The sequence below is a fragment of the Salvelinus sp. IW2-2015 genome, linkage group LG8, assembly GCF_002910315.2.
Source record: "Salvelinus sp. IW2-2015 linkage group LG8, ASM291031v2, whole genome shotgun sequence".
In the NCBI taxonomy this organism is placed as follows: domain Eukaryota; kingdom Metazoa; phylum Chordata; class Actinopteri; order Salmoniformes; family Salmonidae; genus Salvelinus; species Salvelinus sp. IW2-2015.
Genome location: NC_036848.1, coordinates 484,598 through 507,599, shown reverse-complemented (window position 1 = coordinate 507,599; position 23,002 = coordinate 484,598). Strand labels below are relative to the sequence as shown.

Here is a 23,002-nt window from a genome sequence, read left to right as displayed (position 1 = left end):
AATGTTATTTGATAAAAATGTGTGTGTGTCAGTGTCTGGGACTCACCTCTCTTGATGTGTTTCAGCTGGCTCTCTGCTTCATCTCTCTCTTCAGTCAATTTCATGCACTGAGGAAACAGGAACGAATGGGTTCACATTCTACAATACGATCATATGCAGGTCACAAATAAACCTCCAAGCACAATCCATTTAAGTGTAGTTAATTGATTACAGTAATCCATGGTCCTTCATTGTTGTAGGGTACGAAGGATAGGACACTGAGACACTTTCCTTCTGTCAACACACTGTTCCAACACAGATGTTACTCATTAAGCATTACGCTGTTAATAGAGCAACTAGACGGTATTGAGCGCATACATTCTCATAATGGTCCCCCATGGGAATTGAACCCACAACTCTGGCGTTGCAAGTGCTGTGCTCCACCAACTTAGACACACGGGACTCCTATGATCTGCTGTAGGACTATCTCCCTATAGTTTCAGTCTCCTATGTTCTGCTGTAGGACTATCTCCTATAGTTTCAGTCTCCTATGATCTGCTGTAGGACTATCTCCCTATAGTTTCAGTCTCCTATGATCTGCTGTAGGACTATCTCCCTATAGTTTCAGTCTCATGATCTGCTTAGGACTATCTCCCTATAGTTTCAGTCTCCTATGATCTGCTATAGGACTATCTCCCTATAGTTTCAGTCTCCTATGATCTGCTGTAGGACTATCTCCCTATTGTTTCAGTCTCCTATGATCTGCTGTAGGACTATCTCCCTATTGTTTCAGTCTCCTATGACCTGCTGTAGGACTATCTCCCTATTGTTTCAGTTCCTATGTTCTGCTGTAGACTATCTCCCTATAGTGTCAGTCTCCTATAGTTTCAGCTCCTATGTTCTGCTGTAGACTATCTCCCTATAGTTTCAGTCTCCTATGATCTGCTGCTATAGTTTCAGTCTCCCTATGTTTCAGTCCTATGATCTGTTGTAGGACATCTCCCTATAGTTCAGTCTCCTATGTTCTGCTGTAGACTATCTCCCTATAGTTTCAGTCTCATATGTTCTGCTGTAGGACTATCTCCCTATAGTTTCAGTCTCCTATGATCTGCTGCTATAATTTCAGTCTCCTATGTTTCAGTCTCCTATGACCTGCTGTAGGACTATCTCCCTATAGTTTCAGTCTCATATGTTCTGCTGTAGGACAATCTCCCTATAGTTTCAGTCTCCTATGATCTGCTGCTATAATTTCAGTCTCCCTATTGTTTCAGTCTCCTATGATCTGCTGTAGGACTATCTCCCTATTGTTTGTCTCCTATGACCTGCTGTAGGACTATCTCCCTATAATTTCAGTCTCCTATGATCTGCTGTAGGACTATCTCCCTATTGTTTCAGTCTCCTATGATCTGCTGTAGGATTATCTCCCTATTGTTTCAGTCTCCTATGATCTGCTGTAGGACTATGGACTATATCCCTATTGTTTCAGTCTCCTATGACCTGCTGTAGGACTATCTCCCTATTGTTTCAGTCTCCTATGATCTGCTGTAGGACTATCTCCCTAAGTTTCAGTTTGTTGGACAGACCAAGGGAGCTGCTTCTACATGGTTTATTATATTGGTAATAGCGTACATGGAAAACAATGGTCCTTCTGCAATTCAGAGTACATTCAATAGGTAGTATGTGGCCTATATTGGGTCATTATCCGTTAGGGCAGGATAGACCTAGATTTTCTTACCAATTATTCTATAACAACAGCTACAGGAAGCTCTTCCCTAACATCCGTGTAATGCCAGGGACGTTCTGATCTGAAATTGCCTTGACTAGCCTATTGTTAAAGCACGTGTCCCACTTTCARAAACGTTCTACCTGCTCTCTGCCAAAGATACAAAAAACCACAAACATTCGTCGCACCACTGTTTTAAACAGGCCCACCGTGTCATCTTGCTTGAAATAACATTTTCTTTATAGATATTAAAAAATATGCTAAGGTTTATGAAATAGGCCTAGGCCTACTTGGTGGGACCCTTTAGTCAAGGCCTGATGTAATTAATTTATAGTGCATAGATTATTGCATTTCTAGAAAAAAACAAATGAGGTAGTGCTGAAATAAATACAAAAAAGTGACAAAATGACATATACAATCTAAGATGACGCACCAGATAATCAAACCTCTAATCAGGTTTGTTCAACTGAGATCCAATCATTATTTTAGCCGCCTAAATTTCGCCGACACTGGGCTTTCCTATCAATGGCAAGAATAGCGAGATTTTGGGAGGGGTCGGCCCTTTGATTTCTCTCAYCATAGCCTACCTACACCAAAACCGGCCGGCACAAATATATGCAGGGTAAAATAAAAACGTCTCGCCTTGACCTCGTTATGTCTACTATGTTACTTCTGTAATCGTTGAAAAAMGTCTAAAATACATGTGACGGAAGAGCATCTATTACCTGCATTTTCTGGGTATCTCTCGCCTCCGCCCCACATCCTTCCATCTGCACCAGRCCCGATGATGAAGACGGTAGCATTATGACCCCCGCCGATAACTAAACTAATATCTTGGACTTTATAATATCGTATTATAGAAAGKAAATAAATAACTAGGCTACTTCTAGCAACTGGCTAGTCCGCTGAGGTGTCTTAGAAAGAGCATTTCATGTCTATATGGGATGGATAAGACCGCTACTTCTATCTAGACACAGTGAATCCTTTCGCATACAGCATCGTCTGCCCCGGTCCCCCCTCCCCACTACTATTGCGCATGCATCCTCATCTCGTATTCGTCTACATTTGCCGATGAGCATGAAAGCTCCACCCCTTCAGTTTGATTGTGCATTGTAATTATGCTAAATGTTTCATTCAATGTCTTCACTGCTAAATGTAAAACAATTATTATAATAACAATAATTGCCCATAATTTCACATCTTTGCTTAGAATGCTCAACAACACAGATTTGGTCAATAGCCCTGTTCTATGGAATTAGGATCGGAGTTTAACCATAGGCTGCTAGTGGGATTCAGCAAATCAGAAATATATATTATGCGTGTGGAAAAAAGTTATCTGGTGAATGAATAAGGATTTGTTTTAATTAAGTAAATCGTTAAATACAGTGTTCCCCCCCCCCACAAAAAACCTACAAATATATTACATTATCAAGTACAGCAGATTGAATACCCTCATTGACAATTCCATTAGTGTTACTAGTAACACAGAAGATTGACAGTTGACACAAAAACAAATTTAAAAAGGTGACATTTCATCATTACAAAAATATAAATTAGGCTATTAACAGATCATATAAAAACACAAATAATATCATGTGGGATTAAAATATGTTCACAGAACAATCCCAGTAAAAATCATTTTTTCATTCCTCTTGAAACGATGTGGAACATTGCAGCGTTCCTCTTCCTTAGTACACCTTTGACCTGACAAGCAAAATGGAGGAAAAACTGATGAGCATGAAACACTGAGCAGATCAGGTCACATCGAGCAACACTGATATAGGACCTTTACAGTGAAACGTTACGCAAGGTCACATCCAGCAACACTGATATAGGACCTTTACAGTGAAACGTTACGCAAGGCCACATCCAGCAACACTGATATAGGACCTTTACAGTGAAACGTTACGCAAGGCCACAGTTTAAGAGCAAAGCATAATAAGTTAATTAATCAATAATCAACAATTGATGAGGCCTAAAACCAAGGAATCTCCCCAGTCCAGAAAGAAGAGCGTGTCATGCCTAGACTGGGTGCCAATTTGTTTCTTCTCTCTTGCCAACCCTTTAAATGTAAATTCTATAAGTAGTTGTCAAGAGAGCAGAAAGACACTGGTGCCCAGGCTATGTCATGTCATGTTTCTCCTACTGGAGAAAGAGACTGGTACCCAGGCTATGTCATGTCGTGTTTCTCCTACGGAGAAAGAGACTGGTACCCAGGCTATGCCATGAGATGTTTCTCCTACTGGAGAAAGAGACCGGTACCCAGGCTATGTCTTGTCATGTTTCTCCTACCTGGAGAATGCAGATATGGACATGATTCCCAGCAGCATCTCCAGACTGTAGAAGCAGAGTAACACAGCATTAAGGATGAACTCCAGGCGCAGGACGAAGGTCTGCAGCATCAGGTAGTACACAGACAGCACTGTGCACGGCACCAGGACCAGCACACTCACTAACATGGCCAGAGAACGCTCTGTTAAGTTCCCCTTCCAACCTGGAACAAGTGTGGACGGAAAAAGGAAGGACATATAGAATAGGCCTACGGTAGGTGCCAAATAGAACTAACAGATGCCATAAAGGCAATAAATATTAGAAATTATAGGCACAATTTAGGCTACATAATGTGAAGACTTTTTTAAATATTTTTTTTATTTTTTATTATTCTACACCATGAAATGTTGCAGAGGCATACCGGTAGCCCAGAATACAGCTTAACAAAACACAAACCGTAAAATATTCGGAGGGACTCCAGGCCAAGGAAAACAAGTAGTAGCCCAACGTCCAACGTGAGACTAGCTGGTGGGTATGGTAACAACAATCCTGTGGAAATACAAAGGCATACTTAGAAATCAATAGTTTTGCTTCCAGCCTGACACTGGGTTTGCAAAACATCAGGCAGTGAGCGATTGATTAAACATTAGTTTATGTCTCTCTGTGTGGTCATTTGAGTAGACTACAAACCTTTGTAAACAAACATCAGACCCTCAGCAAGGAAGTAGGCAGCAAAATACCAGCCGTTGAGGTAGAACAGGACCTGCAGTGGTGTGGAGGACAACTGAGATGTGTCGTTAAGGTCATATCTAAGACTTGCAAATGGTAGCCCGCTGGCAGATTATATAACCAAGGGTCTATGACATGAGTAGGCAGGGAAAAGKCGTTTTTGGTGATTTCTGGTAGACAATTGTCATAAATCAATCACAGCACATTTTCGACTCATTCAGCAGTTTTTACCTAATTAAGTCCAATACCATTGGAAACTAATTATGAAAAAGTGACATTTATATTCCCAAAACTCAATTGAAAACCTAAACATAAAATGTATTATCGACACATAAATGTGCAACAATAGTAATAAATTGCACATGCGCCAAAAACCCTGCTGTTTTGACAATAAATCACTCGTATCGATTAGTGGGTTGAAATCAGGTTGTTTGCAKTGTTGAAACTACCACAACTCAAAAACCACACGGAAGCAGGAGATCATTTTACATCACTTGTTAGAGAACAATCTGCAGAAGACAGTCAGCTACATGTTGGAATGTTGCATTTGGATACAGGGGTCACCAACAGATAGAGAAACGCCACACTGTTTTGTCAATCACTCCTATCGATTATCAGGTTGAAATCAATAGCTCGACGGGGAGATGAGGTTGCATGTCCTGTAAAAACTAACAGTTCAAAACCCACATGGAATAATATGTACATCACTGGTTAGAGGATAACTTACAGAAGACACCAAGCTACATTTTGAAGTGTTGGATTTTGATTCAAGTGGGTCGACAACGCGGTAAGTGTAATGCAATTCATTTTGTTTTTATCACTTCCATGGATATCACGTTGAAATCAGTAGAACAAGGTGCAAATGTTTGAGGTGTATGCACTGTTTAAACTAGCACTATTCAAAGGCCAGACGGAATCTGAGATTTTTTATTTAAAAAAAATTCACTTCAAGTGCAGTCGCAAAAACCATCAAGCTCTATGATGAAACTGGCTCTCATTATATATYTATAATTTTTTWAAACCTTATTTAACTAGGCAAGTCAGTTAAGAACCTATTCTTATTTACAATGGCGCTTTTCCGGCCAAACCCTAACGACGCTGGGCCAATTGTGCGCCACCCTATGGGACTCCCAATCACGGCCGGTTGTGATACAGCCTGGAATCGAACCAGAGTCTGTAATGACGCCTCAAGCACTGAGATGCTGTGTTTTGGACCGCTGCACCACACGGGAGCCCCTATAAGGAATATATTACCATTTTGTTGTGCACACGAAGGTTAACTGCTACAGAAGCTAGCTAAAGACATAGCTGACGTTACCGTTAGATAGCTAGCTATTAACGTTAAATGCAGATTCTACATTACAGCAAAAACAAAGGATACAATTGTATGTTTTCCTGCAAGAATGATACAAAATCATCAGTTAAACAATTATTTTTTATAAATCATCCCATTTCATATCAATTATCTACAGGCTTACAGTGATGTATTTCCAAAATGTCTGATTGGCACACTTGCTTGAACATCAACATCACAGATAGAAACATCTTTGTCAACATTGCTGCTGCTGTTCATGATATGTTACTGTAGCTAGCTAACATTAGCTAGATAGCATAGCTAGCTAGTAGATAACGTTTCTTCTCCCGTGCTTACAGTAGCCTACAAGTCAATTATCTTGAAAGCTCAAAAAATATCCAAAATCATATTATGACATGCGATTAACAACCATAGACGTTTACCGTTCTCAACTCGTCTACACATTTATGAAAACTATTTCCCACTCACCAGACACCGCCATGTTTGTTTACCATGGAGACAGACGCCGCGCCCATAGAGCTATATAGAGGACTCAGCACAGATAGATGACTCTTGTGCCCAAAAGCAAGTTTTAGCATGGCAGCGCCATAGTCCCAGTTGGTATTACATAGAATGTCACGGCCCAGGCCGTCTGTAAGGGAAAATAACCCGTGGTTACCCCATTGCCTCACAGCACAAACTTGATCTTTTTCAAACGCAATTTTCTTGTCTGCTTATTTTTGTCAATTGCTAAACTGTATTTAAAGAAAAGTACAACATATCTAAAGATTACTTTTCATCGTTGACTGCTCCCGTGCGTTCTCATTACTTAGAAAAACATACTATTGTAGGGCTCCCTCATGCCAGGAAATAAGGGTTAAATAAAAACATAAAAAATTCCCTTTTCATGAGGGTGCCAGCCGCCACATGAGTGCTAGCTAATTAGCTACCAACTGGAACATTAAGCTAACAAAAACAATTTAACTACACAACTATAAGTAGTAAGTGGAGTTACAAACTGACTATACTAAACAAGGTTAAATGGATTTTCTGAGGTGAAATGTTTTCCACACACATAGCTACTGTGGTAGCCTATTTCCCAAAGTGGGAACATTGCAAACCATAGGTCAGGATGTTTGACCTGGTTACATGTACATTGAACAACACAGCGGCTTTTCGGCATGTTTTGTTATTTCTTTATAACAACAAATCGACAACAAAGTTGMCTCTTTTACACTGGGGGTCAAAAGGAAAGAATGTTTGTTTTCCCCAGTTTGTGGGTGTGGTCAAGGAGAATTCCTTATTACGTGAATAACTGAATGTTAATTTTTCTACCATAAGCCGCCTCCGTCATCTTAGAGAATTTGGCAGTACGTCCAACCAGCCTCACAACCGCAGACCACGAGTAACCACGTAAGCCCAGGAACTCCACATCCGGTTTCTTCACATGTGGGATCGTCTGAGACGAGCCACCCGGACAGCTGATGAAACTGAGAAGTATTTCTGTCTGTAATAAAGCCCTTTTGTGGGGTAAAACTAATTCGGATTGGTTGGGCCTGGGTCCACAATGGGTGGGCTTGGCTCCCAAGTGGGTTGGCCTATGCCCTCCCATGACTGCACCCCTGCCCAATCATGTGAAATCCATAAATTAGGTCCTAATGAATTTATTTAAATTGACTGATTTCCCTATATGAACTGTAACTCAGTAAAATCATTCAATCATTTTTGTTCAGTATAGGTGGTGATGTTATCGTGCTTGAATTATGTTAAAATTACAAAAATGCAATAATGAATGCATGTTAATTAACATAATATTTTAGAATGAAGTTCTATTTCAATTCATCTTGAAAACAAATGAGATAGGGTTTTCTAAAAGCTTTAATTCCAAGCACAGGACACACAAATCAAGTTACAGGAAGTAGATCGGAGCTATTATAACACAAACATAACAATATATGTAGGTAGGTGCTGAACATTTGTTCATATAAACCAATACAGATTAACGTAATCTGTAATCCCATTTATTGTTCTAGGTTGAGTTTCACAAAGASCCTCTCGTGGATTAGGTAAACCTGTGCCGTTCTTCTGAGTGTAAGACATGGCAAAATCCCAATTCTTCACACTCCTCCAGAAGTGTGCACTTGTACACTTCCCGTCAAATTGGGCCTAAAACTGTCATCTTGTCAACTTCCTACAGAGATGGACCATCCTTTAGCTAGAGGCTTTGTCTTTACCTGAATGTTCCTGTGAGACAACACAAATCAAACAGCTCAGTAACCATCCAGGTAAACATGTAATGTACACAGCAAATAAATGCACAGAAATGTTGGTTGAATAATGTAAAGAATACCTGCAATGATCCTGCTTTTTCAAACCTAAGCACCTGTGATTTACATTATTTGCTAATAGGGACTATAAAAGAGCAGTCGGCCAACCATTGTTTCTATGCTAATGGTAAAGATGCATAGAAAACTCTAGTTTTTATTGATTTATTTCACCTTTATTTAACCAGGCAAGTCAGTTAATTAAGAACAAAATCTTATTTACAATGACGGCCTACCGGGCAGAATGACAGATTTTTAKCTTGTCAACTCGGGGATTCGATCCAGCAACCTTTCGGTTACTGGCCCAACGCTCTAACCACTAGGCTACCTGTCGCCCCAAAAGTGAGATGATTCTGATGAGATTCAACAGGATTCTGGTGACTTACCATAAACTTCAGATAGTGACAAAGGCTGCTGCAGTGTTGGTACTTTGCTTCGTCCTCATTGACATAAATGGCTTGACACAGGTTGCAGAAGTAGCCCATGACAGGTTTAATGAATTCTCTTCCTGTAACAAACGCATTAGAAAACATAGTACTGTACTTCATAAAGACAATGCTTCTTACTACGGTTAATTGCTGCACTTGGTAGTGTTTTCAAAGCAAACAAATAAAAGTTGTTTCAGTGATGAAAGTGGACCAGACAAGTCTAAAAAGGTCATTTCGTAATTATTCTTGAAAGGGGCCAAGACAGTAGCCAGGGTGCTTGTTGGTTTCTACTCTCTTGCCAAATCTTTATGGGATTGTCATGCCATGGAGTTGACAAGAGCACAAACAGATCAGGCTATAGAAGGAGACAACAGATCTGGGACCAGGTTATAGAAGGAGACAACAGATCTGGGACCAGGTTATAGAAGGAGACAACAGATCTGGGACCAGGCTATAGAAGGAGACAACAGATCTGGGACCAGGCTATAGAAGGAGACAACAGATCTGGGACCAGGNGGGACCAGGCTATAGAAGGAGACAACAGATCTGGGACCAGGCTACCATGAGAATGCAGTGAGGCTATAAATCACATCATAACACTTACCCACTGGGTTGTTGGGCTGGAATGATGACTCCATACCAGTCTTCACGTAATCTGGTCCTATTTCCACATTATCCTCCATCTTGGTTTCTACATTGTCCTCGGTGCTACAGGCCCGCTTCTCATCCTCAGCAGCAGAGACAGAGGCCTTGTTTTGGTCTTCACTGTTGGACAATTTGTCAGTATTCAATTTAGACGCTCCTCTGTCCATGTGAAAGTGTTTAGCTGGATCAGACGATTGTTTACTACGCTGTTCGGAGTGTACTTGTTGTGCCGTCTCCTCATCCTCCTCTTTCGTCTCCTCGTCCTCCTCTTTCGTCTCCTCGTCCTCCTCCTCGTCCGTCTCCTCGTCCGTCTCCTCATCCTCCTCTTTCGTCTCCTCGTCCCCTTCTTTCGTCTCCTCGTCCGTCTCCTCGCGTCTCTTTCTCTCCTCGTTCGTCTCCTCGTCCTCTCTCTTCGTCTCCTCTCGTCTCCTCTTTTCGTCTCCTCGTCCGTCTCTTCGTCTCCTCGTCCGTCTCCTCGTCCTCTCTCTCTCTCGTTTCTCCTGTCCTCCTCTTTCGTCTCCTCGTCCTCCTCTTTCGTCTCCTCGTCCTCCTCTTCGTCTCTCGTCTCCTCTTTCGTCTCCTCGTCCTCCTCTTTCGTCTCCTCGTCTCCTCTTCGTCTCCTCGTCCTTAGCTGCTGACTTTGAGTGACTGATGAACCCATCTCCTTATCCTGATCCTGCTGCTCTAGTATCCTGTGATCTTTCTTCAGATCACTTTCAGAATCAGAGTCTGATTCAGGTTTCAACCTGAACAAAACAAGATAATTCCTTTTTTTGTCCAGAACTATACGTTTTAGAAACATTTACCTTTTAGATAGGCAGAATTCACTGTACATAAAATGTGATCAGACGGGGATATTATCTATCAGAGAGACAGAGAAACATCAATTATCAGTGGTTCCCACACGGGATGGGACGGAGTGTGCTACATGTCTGTTTAGCAGAGAGACACCTACCCTGTTGTTAGTCTTCTGTATTTATCAGACCGCGTGGCCACCACGTACTGGTCCGTATAATTTATAGCCATAGTAACGCAGCTCTCTTAAAGCCTTTGTCGCATCAGAAGAACTCTCCATCTCAATGAAGCCCTGAGAGAGAGACGAGAGAGGAGAGAGACCATGGTTACTGAAACAACAAATACGATCAGACTTGTAGTACATCATTAGGATCGACTCCATTTTAGATTTCCTTCTGTTGGGAAATACCTCTACACCATTGCGATGGAGATAATAGCAGTGCACTCTCCCAAAGCCTTTAACAATCTTCAGGAAGTCCTTCTCTGTATAGAAGCCTTTGGGAAGGTTTCTGACGTAGATCACTCTACTGGTTGTCTGATCACGTCCTGAGTTCTGAAATAAATACATTTTACACACGTGTGGTTGTGAAACCTTATTGACAATAGTTACTTAACCCAGATAATACACTGCTCAAAAAAATAAAGGGAACACTTAAACAACACAATGTAACTCCAAGTCAATCACACTTCTGTGAAATCAAACTGTCCACTTAGGAAGCAACACTGATTGACAATAAATTTAACATGCTGTTGTGCAAATGGAATAGACAACAGGTTGGAAATTATAGGCAATTAGCAAGACACCCCCAATAAAGGAGTGGTTCTGCAGGTGGTGACCACAGACCACTTCTCAGTTCCTATGCTTCCTGGCTGATGTTTTGGTCACTTTTGAATGCTGGCGGTGCTTTCACTCTAGTGGTAGCATGAAACGGAGTCTACAACCCACACAAGTGGCTCAGGTAGTGCAGCTCATCCAGGATGGCACATCAATGCGAGCTGTGGCAAGAAGGTTTGCTGTGTCTGTCAGCGTAGTGTCCAGAGCATGGAGGCGCTACCAGGAAACAGGCCAGTACATCAGGAGACGTGGAGGAGGCCGTAGGAGGGCAACAACCAGCAGCAGGACCGCTACCTCCGCCTTTGTGCAAGGAGGAGCAGGAGGAGCACTGCCAGAGCCCTGCAAAATGACCTCCAGCAGGCCACAAATGTGCATGTGTCTGCTCAAACGGTCAGAAAACAGACTCCATGAGGGTGGTATGAGGGCCGACGTCCACAGGTGGGGGTTGTGCTTACAGCCAACACCGTGCAGGACGTTTGCCATTGCCAGAGAAACACAAGATTGGCAAATTCGCACTGGCGCCCTGTGCTCTTCACAGATGAAAGCAGGTTCACACTGAGCACATGTGACAGATGTGACAGAGTCTGGAGACGCCGTGGAGAACGTTCTGCTGCCTGCAACATCCTCAGCATGACCGGTTTGGCGGTGGGTCAGTCATGGTGTGGGTGGGCATTTCTTTGGGGGCCGCACAGCCCTCCATGTGCTCGCCAGAGGTAGCCTGATTGCCATTAGGTACCGAGATGAGATCCTCAGATCCCTTGTGAGACCATATGCTGGTGCGGTTGGCCCTGGGTTCCTCCTAATGCAAGACAATGCTAGACCTCATGTGGCTGGAGTATGTCAGAGTTCCTGTAAGAGGAAGGCATTGATGCTATGGACTGGCCCGCCCGTTCCCAGACCTGAATCCAATTGAGCACATCTGGGACATCATGTTCTCGCTCCATCCACCAACGCCACGTTGCACCACAGACTGTCCAGGAGTTGGCGGATGCTTTAGTCCAGGTCTGGGAGGAGATCCTCAGGAGACCATCGCCCACTCATCAGGAGCATGCCCAGGCGTTGTAGGAGGTCATACAGGCACGTGGAGGCCACACACACTACTGAGCTCATTTTGACTTGTTTTAAGGACATTACATCAAAGTTGGATCAGCCTGTAGTGTGGTTTCCACTTTAATTTTGAGTGTGACTCCAAATCCAGACCTCCATGGGTTGATAAATTTGATTTCACTTGATAATTTTTGTGTGATTTTGTTGTCAGCACATTCAACTATGTAAAGAAAAAAGTATTTAATAAGAATATTTCATTCATTCAGATCTAGGATGTGTTATTTTAGTGTTCCCTTTATTTTTTGAGCAGTGTATATGGTGCTAGACTGACCTTTTCTTTAAACCAGTCTTATCTCATAAGGTTCAATAAACACATTCTAACTGACTCACAGAACATCAATAACAAGAATAAAAAATACCATTTGCTCACTTTGCTCTTGGACCTGCTCTTGCCTGCTCTTGGGCCTGCTCTGGGCCTGCTCTTGGGCCTGCTCTTGGGCCTGCTCTTGGACCTGCTCTTGGACCTGCTCTTGGACTTGCTCTTGGACTTGCTCTGGACCTGCTCTTGGGCTCATCTGTTGACTGGTTATCTGCAATGTAAGATAAACATACAATTAATGACCTTCATAACAATATTACTCTTTCTTTGAAAGTGCTGAAGTTTGAATGTAATCTATGGTCAGTAGCTAGGTGTTGAGTAGTAATCACCTTGGTCATCAGCTGATGAATCCTGCTCTAGTCATCACAAGTGATAGGGTTCTCATGGCCCTCTGGGAAATCTCTCCTCCTGTGTGACAATAGGGAAAAAAAAATCTAAACATAGGATTTTGGATTTCTGAAACCACACAACAGTATTAAACATGACACCTTGTATTTTACAATTGGAACTATGTTTTGACTTATTAAATAGATGAACTACACGTTAAAGACTGACAGAGCATGTATAGATGAACTACACGTTAAAGACCTGACAGAGCATGTAATAAGATGAACTACACGTTAAAGACCTGACAGAGCATGTATAGATGAACTACACGTTAAAGACCTGACAGAGCATGTATAGATGAACTACACGTTAAAGACCTGACAGAGCATGTATAGATGAACTACACGTTAAAGACCTGACAGAGCATGTTATGATGAACTACATGTTAAAGACCTGACAGAGCATGTATAGATGAACTACACGTTAAAGACCTGCAGAGCATGTATTTACCCTATCACAACATATGAAGCATCTGCTTTCTGGTCTTCACCATCTCTCTTTTTCCCCTGTTCTGATCCGGTAGCTGAGAACGCTTTCCCCTGTTCTGACGGTAGCTGAGATCGTTTCCCCTGTTCTGACCGTTAGCTGAGAGCTCTTGGATCAAGTCCAGCACTCTCCAGCTGTTTCTCTCCCTCTCTCTCTCTCTACCTCTTCCTCCTCCTCCATACTTGCCCTCTTCCTGTTTCTCCCCTACTCTCCTCTCCCTCTTCCTCACTACTTCTGCCTTCTACTCTCCCTCTTTCTCCCTACTTGCCTCTTTCCTCTTCCTCCTCGCCATGTCAGAGTTCTCCTCCCATCTCCCCATACACGGCATTCCCTCGATGTCACTGTCCATATCACAGGCCTCCGTGGCTCCATCCTCCGAGTCTCAGTTTTTTTCTTGCTCTGGTCAGTCTTGTCGACAGCCTCTTCGGACTTCTCCATCACAGTGGAGGACAGGGATGGGGTCTTATCCTTGGTGGGAGGTTGTGAGCGAGTGGAACTGGGAGATACCTTGTCCTTCTTGGGTCTGCTTTAACCAGAACCTGGGGTCTTCTTCTCACTGGAGACCTCTCTTTTGTATGGGAGCGAGGGCTTCTGGAAGACCGGCTGGAGCTCTGTTTGTGGGGACTGGCTGCGAGGGCTTCTGGAAGACCGGCTGGAGCTCTGTTGCTGGGGGACCTTGGCCTGCGAGGGTTCTGGAAGACAGCTGGAGCTCTGTTTGCTGGGGACTTGCCTGCGAGGGTTTGAAGACCGGCTGGAGCTCTGTTTGCTGGGGACCTTGGCCTGCGAGGGCTTCTGGAAGACGGCTGAGCTCTGTTTGCTGGGGACTTGGCCTGCGAGGGCTTCTGGAAGACCGGCTGGAGCTCTGTTTGCTGGGGGACCTTGCCTGCGAGGGCTTCTGGAAGACCGCTGGAGCTCTGTTTTGCTGGGGGACCTTGGCTGCGAGGGCTTCTGGAAGACCGGCTGGACTTGTTTGCTGGGGACCTTTGGACTGCTTTACCCCCCAGTTTTGATTTCACTCGTTCTTTGTGGTGGTCGCTATCCCTCTCTCTACTCCTCCTCCTTTTTGAGGTGGTTGGGGAATCTCTCCTGGGGCTGAGGGACCGCCTTCTGTGGCTTGGGGTTCTCTTCCTCTTAGATCGGTCTTCAGAATTCCTGCTCCTGTCTTTAGACTTCATGTCTAAAGACTTCTTGTCAGATATGGTCCTGCATGATGGGATGGAAAGAAAGTTCACAGATAACACTTTTATTCCCACGTTTCTGGCTTTTACAGAGTTTAAATGAACTATTTCTTCTTTAATTCAGTGGTTATAATGATGACATCTACAGTGTCTGACAGTCTGAACTCAGAAGCCATAATTAATGAATGTTTGCATGCAAAACAAAAGGTAATGGCACAACAAGGGGGACGCATCAACTTACCGAAGTGTATTATACTCTGAAGAGAAGGCCACTTTAATATGTATCTCATCTATTTTCAGGTGTTTAGACGTATGGTGTCCAACKAGCTTCTGTGCATCTAGTGCATTTGTCATTTCCACAAATGCCTACAAGGACAGAACACTGTAAGCAAATTATATAATAAGACTATAACACAGACCAAAAAAAAAAAATCTAAGCAAAAATGCAGTTTAATACCTGCGTGGGTAAGAATAGAGTGCGCTTTACAGGTCCAAATCCTTCAGCTACGGCCAGTAACTCTCTCTTCCACGCGGCAGACTCTTTGCCAGAAGGCACAGGGGAAAAACGCAACACCCGGGAACTCTATACGGACGTAAATGTATTTATTTAACTCATTGAATAATACTCTGTGTGTGTGTGTGGGGTTGTTTTAGAGAAAATATGCAATTACCCTTTTAACCAAACTTAACTGAAATGATGCCAATTAATTCAACTTGTAAAAATGTACCTGCAGGAAATTAAATGTTGAAGAGACAGAGAAGGTGACTTGTCCTCCTTTCACCATCACTGGGTTACTGAGGTAGTATGTCACAATATCGGCGGCCTGGTCCTTTGAGCCCATCTCCACAAACGCCTGAAGCTGCAGCGTTACAAGAACCAGAAAAACATTATAACTAGAATGGATATCCCTATTGAAGTCAATGAGGCCATGACAGGTGGCGATTCTATTTCTTTCCTTACATTACTTTTAATAACTATAAGATTTGTATTATTATAATTCAGTCAATTTCCTATTTCATAGGAATTGAAAACACATTTATTATCTATTTCTATAGACGGCAGGATGAATAGGCTACTAGTCTTCTTACCAAAGCAGGGAACATGATGACTTTCACAACTTCACCAAACGGTTTAATCAGGTCCTTCAAACCATCTTCGTTGAGAGACCGGGCAGTAAATTTGGCACAAACCACTTTGCCACTCCTCTGGAAATTAATAGGCAAGTAAACAGACATTGTGAAAACACACACAAAATAAAAAGTGAAAACTAGATAGTAAGAAAACTAGATAGCAGGAAGAACAACAATACCTTAGCAACCTTTGTCTTAGGGTCTTTTCTTTCTCTAGAGCCGCTACTTGACGGTTTACCTACAGGACAATAGAAAAGGTAAGTTAATGGCACGTTATAATAATAATCATTCCCCCCAAAAAATGATTGTACATATAATCGCAGCAAATGGTCCTGTGTGGATTAGTTAGTAGAGTATGGCACTAACAGAGTTGTGGTTTCAATTCAAAATAAGAAAAATGTATGAAAAGAGTCTGCAGAAAGCATTCACACCCCTTGACTTGTTCCACATTTTGTTGTATTACAGCCTGAATTTAAAATGGATTAAACAGATATTTTGTCACTGGCCTATGCACAATAAAGCCCCACAGGGAAGGTGTTATAATACCCATAAAACCTAGGAGGTCAAACCGGGAAATGGTTCCAATTGTTTTTTCCACCCAAATTTCCCATGGGATATTTTTGTAACACCTAAAATAAGGGCTGTGTTTCATGTAGGCTTACCCTGGCGTGACGTTTTGATAACCATGTAAATCTCTCTAGTACAAGTATTCAGACCACTTTTTCCACATTTTGTTACGTTACAGCCTTATTCTAAAATTGATTAAATAAATAAAAATCCTCAATCTACACACAATACCCAATAATGACAAAGCGAAAACAGGTTTAGAAATGTTTGCAAATGTATTACAAATAAAAAACTGAAAAACCTTATTTACAAAAGTATTCAGACCCTTTGCTTTGAGACTCGAAATTGAGCTCAGGTGCATCCTGTTTCCATTGATCATCCTTGAGATGTTTCTACAACTTGATTGGAGTCCACCTGTGGTACATTCAATTGATTGGACATGATTTGGAAAGGCACACACCTGTCTATATAAAGGTCCCACAGTTGACAGTGCATGTCAGAGCAAAAAACCAAGCCATGAGGTCGAAGGAGTGGTCAGTAGAGCTCCGAGACAGGATTGTGTCGAGGCACAGATCTGGGGAATGGTACCAAAAACATTCTGCAGCATTGAAGGTCCCCAAGAACACAGTGGCCATCATTCTTAAATGGAAGAAGTTTGAAACCACCAAGACTCTTCCTTGAGACTCTTCCTAGAGCTTTTCCGAGAAGGGCCTTGTTCAGGGAGGTGACCAAGAACTCAACGGTCATTCTGACAGAGCTCCAGAGTTCCTTTGTGGAGATGGGAGAACCTTCCATAAGGACCACCATCTCTGCAGCACTTCACCAATCAGGCCTTTATGGTAGAGTGGCCAGATGGATGCTACTCCTCAGTAGAAGGTACATGACAGCCTGCTTGGAGTTTGCCTAAAGGCACCTAAAGGACTCTCAGACCATGAGAAACAAGATGTTCTGGTCTGATGAAACCAAGATTGAACTCGTTGAGTTCCAAGTGCCAAGAATGCCAAGCGTCACGTCTGGAGGAAACCTGGCACCAAACTTGGCACTATCCTACGGTGAAGCATGGTGGTGGCAGCATCATGCTATGGGGGTGTTTTTCAGCGGCAGGGACTAGGAGACTAGTCAGGATCGAGGGAAAGATGAACGGAGCAAAGTACACAGAGATCCTTGATGAAAACCTGCTCCAGAGAGCTCAGGACCTTAGACTGGAGCGAAGGTTCACCTTCCAACAGGTCAATGACCCTAAGCACACAGCCAAGACAATGCAGGAGTGGCTTCAAGATAAGTCTCTGAATGTCCTTGAGTGGCCCAACCAGAGCCCAGACTTGAATCTGATCGAACATCTCTGGAGAGACCTGAAAATAGGTGTGCAGCGAGCTCCACATCCAACCTGACAGAGCTTGAGAGGATCTGCAGAGAAGAATAGGAGAAATTCCCCAAATACAGGTGTGCCAAGCTTGTAGCATCATACCCAAGAAGACTCGAGGCTGTAATCGTTGCCAAAGGTGCTTACACAAAGTACTGAGTAAAGGGTCTGAATACTTATGTAAATGTAATATTTTTTAAAATAAATTAGCAACATTAAAAAAAAACTGTTTTCGCTTTGTCATTATGGGGTATTGTGTGTAAATTGATTAAATCGTTCCCCCCCTCATCAATTTTAGAATAAAGCTGTAAGGTAAAAACATGTGGAAAAAGTCAAAGGGTCTGAATACTTTCCCAGTGCACTGTAATAGGCACACTAATGCAGTGAGTTTACCCAAGTAGTTAATCAACCTATGGGAAGGTCCACCAGTCTTCTCTTTTCTTCTCTTCTTCGGTGTCTTTGTCTCTTCTTCGGTCTCTTCTTCGGTCTCATCACCACTGAAGGGATTAAAAAGGCCTGTTGTTAAGATCTTTTCTACATTAATACTAAAGCACATACACTACCGTTCAAAAGTTTGTGGTCACTTAGAAATATCCTTGTTTTCCATGAAAAATTACATGAAATGAGATGCAAAATGAATAGGAAATATAGTCAAGACGTTGACAAGGTTATAAATAATGATTTTTAATTGAAATAATAGTTGTGTCCTTCAAACCTTGCTTTCATCAAAGAATACTCCATTTGCAGCAATTACAGCGTTGCAGACCTTTGGCATTCTAGTTGTCAATTTGTTGAGGTAATCTGAAGAGATTTCACCCCATGCTTCCTGAAGCACCTCCCACAAGTTGGATTGGCTTGATGGTCACTTCTTACGTACCATACGGTCAAGCTGCTCCCACAACAGCTCAATATGGTTGCGATCCGGCGACTTTGCTGGCCACTCCATTATAGACAGAATACCAGCTGACTGCTTCTCCCCTAAATAGTTATTGCATAATTTGGAGCTGTGCTTTGGGTCATTGTCCTGTTGTAGGAAGAAACTGGCTCCAATTAAGCGCTGTCCACAGGGTATGGCATGGCGTTGCAAAATGGAGTGATAGTCTTCCTTCTTCAAGATTCCTTTTACCCTGTACAAATCTCCCACTTTACCACCACCAAAGCACCCCCAGACCATCACATTGCCTCCACCATGCTTGACAGATGGCGTCAAGCACTCCTCCAGCATCTTTTCATTTTTTCTGCGTCTCACGAATGTTCTTCTTTGTGAACACCTCAAACTTAGATTTGTCTGTCCAACACTTTTTTCCAATCTTCCTCTGTCCAGTGTCTGTGTTCTTTTGCCCATCTTAATCTTTTCTTTTTATTGGCCAGTCTGAGATATGGCTTTATCTTTGCAACTCTGCCTAGAAGGCCAGCATCCCGGAGTCGCCTCTTCACTGGTGACGTTGAGACTGTGTTTGCAGTACTATTTAATGAAGCTGCCAGTTGAGACTTGTGAGGCGTCTGTTTCTCAAACTAGACACTCTAATGTACGTTTCCTCTTGCTCAGTTGTGCACCGGGCCTCCCATCCTCTTCATTCTGGTTAGAGCCAGTTTGTGCTGTTCTGTGAAGGAAGTAGTACACAGCGTTGTACGAGATCTTCAGTTCTTGGCAATCTCATGGAATAGCCTTCATTTCTCAGAACAAGAATAGACTGACGAGTTTCAGAACAAAGTTATTATTTCTGCATTTTGACCTGTAATCGAACTCACAAATGCTGATGCTCCAGATAATCAACTAGTCTAAAGGCCAGTTTTATTGCTTCTTAAATCAGAACAACAGTTTCCAGTTGCGCTAACATAATTGCAAAATGCTTTCTAATGATCAATTATCCTTTTAAAATGATACACTTAGATTAGCTAACACAACGTGCCATTGGAACACAAGAGTGATGGTTGCTGATAATGGGCCTCTGTACGCCTATGTAGATATTCCATAAAAAAATAAAAAAATCTGCCATTTTCAGATACAATAGTCATTTACACATTACAATGTCTACACTGTATTTCTGATCAATTTTATGTTATTTTAATGGACAATTTTTTTGTTGCTTTTCTATCAAAAACAAGGACATTTCTTAAAAGATTCAAAAGATGGTTGAAAATACACTTGCACTTACGAGCTTAGATACTCTTGAATTAATCAGGTCTCAGCATATAAATACTTAGGATATGGTTGGTTGATAAACTGTCTTTAAAATGCATGTTGAAGAACTTTGTAAACAGCAAAAAAAATCAAGCTAGGCTTCCTCTATAGAAACAAGACATGTTTGTCCTCTACAAATAGAAGACAAATTGTGCAAGCTACTTTTATGTCTGAAATAGAATATGGGGATATTATCTACATGCACGCTATGGCATCCACACTTAAATCGCTGGATGCTACTTACAATTGCGCACTTAGGTTATTACGGGTGCTAGCTACAGAATCACCATTGTGTTTTATATCATAATGTGGGTGACTTCGCTGTCCGTGAGAGAGAACAACATGCTCTCGTGTTTGTCTATAAAGCACTTATGAATAAACTACCTTCTTATTTATCATCACTCCATCAATATTATAATTATAATTCCTAACACCAGGTCTCAAGCATGGATTACACTTGAGGCCCATGCGACTTCCACAGAGTTGGGTATGGCTGCCTTTTCCTGTTACCGTCCGCCTATGGAATAGCTGCAGACTAAACTTAAACTTGAGACTCTTGCCCCTGTTGCCCATTTTAAACATTTATTGGAGGATTTTATTTTTGTATTGCTTGTAACTGCTTGGGTAATGCAAGTTCTTAAGCTGTTAGGGGAATAACCTATGTGTAAATGTAACAATCTGCTGCTGTATATTTTGTGTTATCTGTGATCGTTTGTCTTGTGTAGGTCTTAATCATTGTACCTAAACTGTATGTGTAAACATGTGTACGCAGGGCCCAGCTGTAAAAGAGATCTTGGTCTCAGTCTGTGTTTCTTGTTGAAATAAAGGTATATAATAATAAAAGTGACCCCAAACAGTAGCGTACACGCGGAGAGATGTCAACGGTAGCGTACACCGCGGAGAGATGTCAACCAGTAGCGTACACGCGGAAGAGATGTCAACGGTAGCGTACACGCGGAGCGATGTCAACGGTAGCGTACACCGGAGAGATGTCAACGGTAGCGTACACGCGGAGAAGATGTGAACGTGTAGCGTACACGCGAGAGATGTCAACGGTAGCGTACACCGAGAAGGTCAACGGTAGCGTACACGCGGAGAGATGTCAACGGTAGCGTACACGCGGAGAGATGTCAACGGTAGCGTACACGCGGAGAGATGTGAACGGTAGCGTACACGCGGAGAGATGTGAACTCACTTTCTGGTGGTCTGCATCTGGCAATCCCACTCAGGATACCTAAAACACAGGCACAAGAAGAAGAGATGGAATGTTAAAAGCTGGACAATTTAGGAACTTAATCGATTTAAGCTAGGCCTATTACAATATCAATACTGACAGTACGAGTTTGAAATGTCATGCTGATGATTGCAGAACTGGAAAAACTACTTGAATATGTGATTACTCACATTTTAAGAAGTGTGAGCTGTCCCTCTGCATGTTGAGTTCCATTGGCATGTGGGAACCAGTACTGCAACAAAAAGCAAATAATAATGTTTCTCTCGTTGTTCATATTTAAGATACTGCTACGCATGTTAAATCACAGCCTATGCATTAACTGTATATTATCAGTGGTACAAATAGGCTTAAGATTGATACACTTTGGACCTTTTCACACACATGAACCTACCTGAGATCCAGATCATGCACTCAGAAATAAGAGGAAGTAAGCTACATACCTTTTCAGAGAGCACGGTAATATTACAGAGAGAGCACGAATGAGGAAATGTTTTGGGGATTTCTCCGTGGAAGTCAAGAGCAGCCTTCTTGGTGGGAGTGTTGCCAGAGGTGGCCATCTTGATTGTGACAACTGGGACATCTTGGTCTGGGCGTGGTCTGTAGTCTGTAGTCGGTGGTGGTGAGTACCTGTAATCTACTGCTGGTTGGGATGAGTTGGGGGGTTTCCAGCTGCTGCTGCTTCCTCCTTGGGCCGTGCTGTAAGTGGACCTAGGAGTTTGGTAACTTCTGGGAGTTTCTTTACCATAGGGGTAGTCCACATCTTGGACAGGTACAGGTTCTAGGCGAGAGCATGTGTACTGCATCGAGATGCCATGCCGATCTAGTTGCCAGGGCTCAGCCTGTTCTGTGGGAAGAAGTTGGGAAGGGGGAAGAGAGGGGTGGATGTCCAACGGGTAGTCTAATTGTTGAGAATGACTCCGGTCACCCTGCTCCCACACACGGCCTGGAGGCGGGGTAGCAGAGGGGGGACGAGATATGGCAGCAAGAGGGTAAGAGATCATAGCTGGATATGGCGACTGCTGTGTCGCCCTCTTCTTCTTGATCTCCAGGACCAGATGTGGTAGGTTCTCCACGTTGTTGAGATCCTCAGGCATCTCGGCTAGTAGAGACAAGTCTTTGGGCTCGAGCCCACAGCTGCTCAGGAGAGTTTGGTCTGACCTGTTTAGTGAGGAGGAGTAAGGGGACTCGGTGGCAGCGGAGGCTCTGGATGAGGAGTATGGGTAGGATGGTATTGTGCAATGAGATGGTGGCTCCTGAGACGACCTGTAAACATTGTCACTGTGGTCTCCGGGGTGCAGGTGATCTGGAGAGTCTAAAGAGCTATCTCTTAGATCTTTAGCTGGTGGTGGTCGTCTGTAGGAGTAGTTGTGAGACATGCTGGAACGTAGACGTATCTAATCTCTGTTGAGAAAGTTGCCAGTGAAGAGATGATGGGTCAAAGAAGCAATCTAGGGAATATGGATTCAATATTAGGCTACTGGGAAAGGTCATCTAAGTTATTAAAAGCATAACGTTGCTGTTTACATTTACTTGAAACCGACACTGGCTGAGCTAGCAAAGCTAACGTCAGCTAGCTACCTTCCTCTCACGTTAGCATTTTTTTAAAGATAATTTGTGAATACATACAAACATAAATGTCGGCATATACGTTAATTCGTTAAGTATCTTACTGAAACCTGTATCGAAGTAGCTAGCTAGCTTCCCAGGCGTCTAAACCGGAACCGGAAGTAACCACTTTTTAAAAAAAAGTGTGTTTTCGTAAAAATTGATCTGCATTTCCAGAGTGCGCTCTGGCGGTTCGTAACGCTCTGGCCGAGGAGTGGGGTTGAACCGAGCGGTCGGACCTCACAACCGCAGTCAAGCTAACTTGCGAGCTACTTCCAGACACAAATATGAGAACACCTCACTGACTATTTTATTTGCCATAGTAGAACTGTTTTCATGTTATCCAGAGCGTTGGTGGTGGCTGTAACTGTGCTGCTGGCAACATTTTACTGACACCGACTATATTCTACCGGTGTT

The 23,002-nt window shown here is 42.8% G+C and overlaps 3 protein-coding genes across 3 annotated transcripts in view; all 3 read right to left on the bottom strand.

Annotated features, from left to right (window-relative positions):
• The window catches only part of LOC111967186 (shootin-1), a 29,697-nt gene extending 26,975 nt beyond the window's left edge, over nucleotides 1-2,722 (bottom strand). The window contains 2 exon segments of the mRNA XM_070444640.1: nucleotides 47-107; nucleotides 2,428-2,722. Coding sequence (XP_070300741.1) covers nucleotides 47-107; nucleotides 2,428-2,505 — 139 coding nt within the window. The 5' untranslated portion in view covers nucleotides 2,506-2,722.
• Nucleotides 2,723-3,077: 355 nt separating this feature from the next.
• Nucleotides 3,078-7,780, bottom strand: LOC111967185 (transmembrane protein 216-like). Its single transcript, XM_070444662.1, has 5 exons — nucleotides 6,472-7,780; nucleotides 4,664-4,757; nucleotides 4,430-4,522; nucleotides 3,995-4,196; nucleotides 3,078-3,406 (listed from the first exon to the last, which is right to left on the bottom strand). Exons 1-5 carry the CDS (start codon nucleotides 6,496-6,498, stop codon nucleotides 3,391-3,393), a joined length of 432 nt encoding a protein of 143 aa, XP_070300763.1. The 5' UTR covers nucleotides 6,499-7,780; the 3' UTR covers nucleotides 3,078-3,390.
• Nucleotides 7,781-7,856: 76 nt separating this feature from the next.
• LOC111967068 (RNA-binding protein 20) lies at nucleotides 7,857-22,718 on the bottom strand. The gene is made up of 18 exons (XM_070444639.1): nucleotides 21,421-22,718; nucleotides 21,151-21,212; nucleotides 20,942-20,980; nucleotides 17,955-18,058; nucleotides 15,811-15,869; nucleotides 15,590-15,706; nucleotides 15,229-15,354; nucleotides 14,958-15,083; nucleotides 14,742-14,866; nucleotides 14,304-14,525; nucleotides 14,148-14,200; nucleotides 13,763-13,950; nucleotides 12,490-12,660; nucleotides 10,634-10,741; nucleotides 10,397-10,480; nucleotides 9,353-10,058; nucleotides 8,707-8,828; nucleotides 7,857-8,240 (listed from the first exon to the last, which is right to left on the bottom strand). The coding sequence occupies exons 1-18, from the start codon at nucleotides 22,354-22,356 to the stop codon at nucleotides 8,208-8,210; spliced, it is 3,381 nt and encodes a 1,126-aa protein (XP_070300740.1). The 5' UTR covers nucleotides 22,357-22,718; the 3' UTR covers nucleotides 7,857-8,207.
• Between the last annotated feature and the right edge of the window lie 284 nt (nucleotides 22,719-23,002).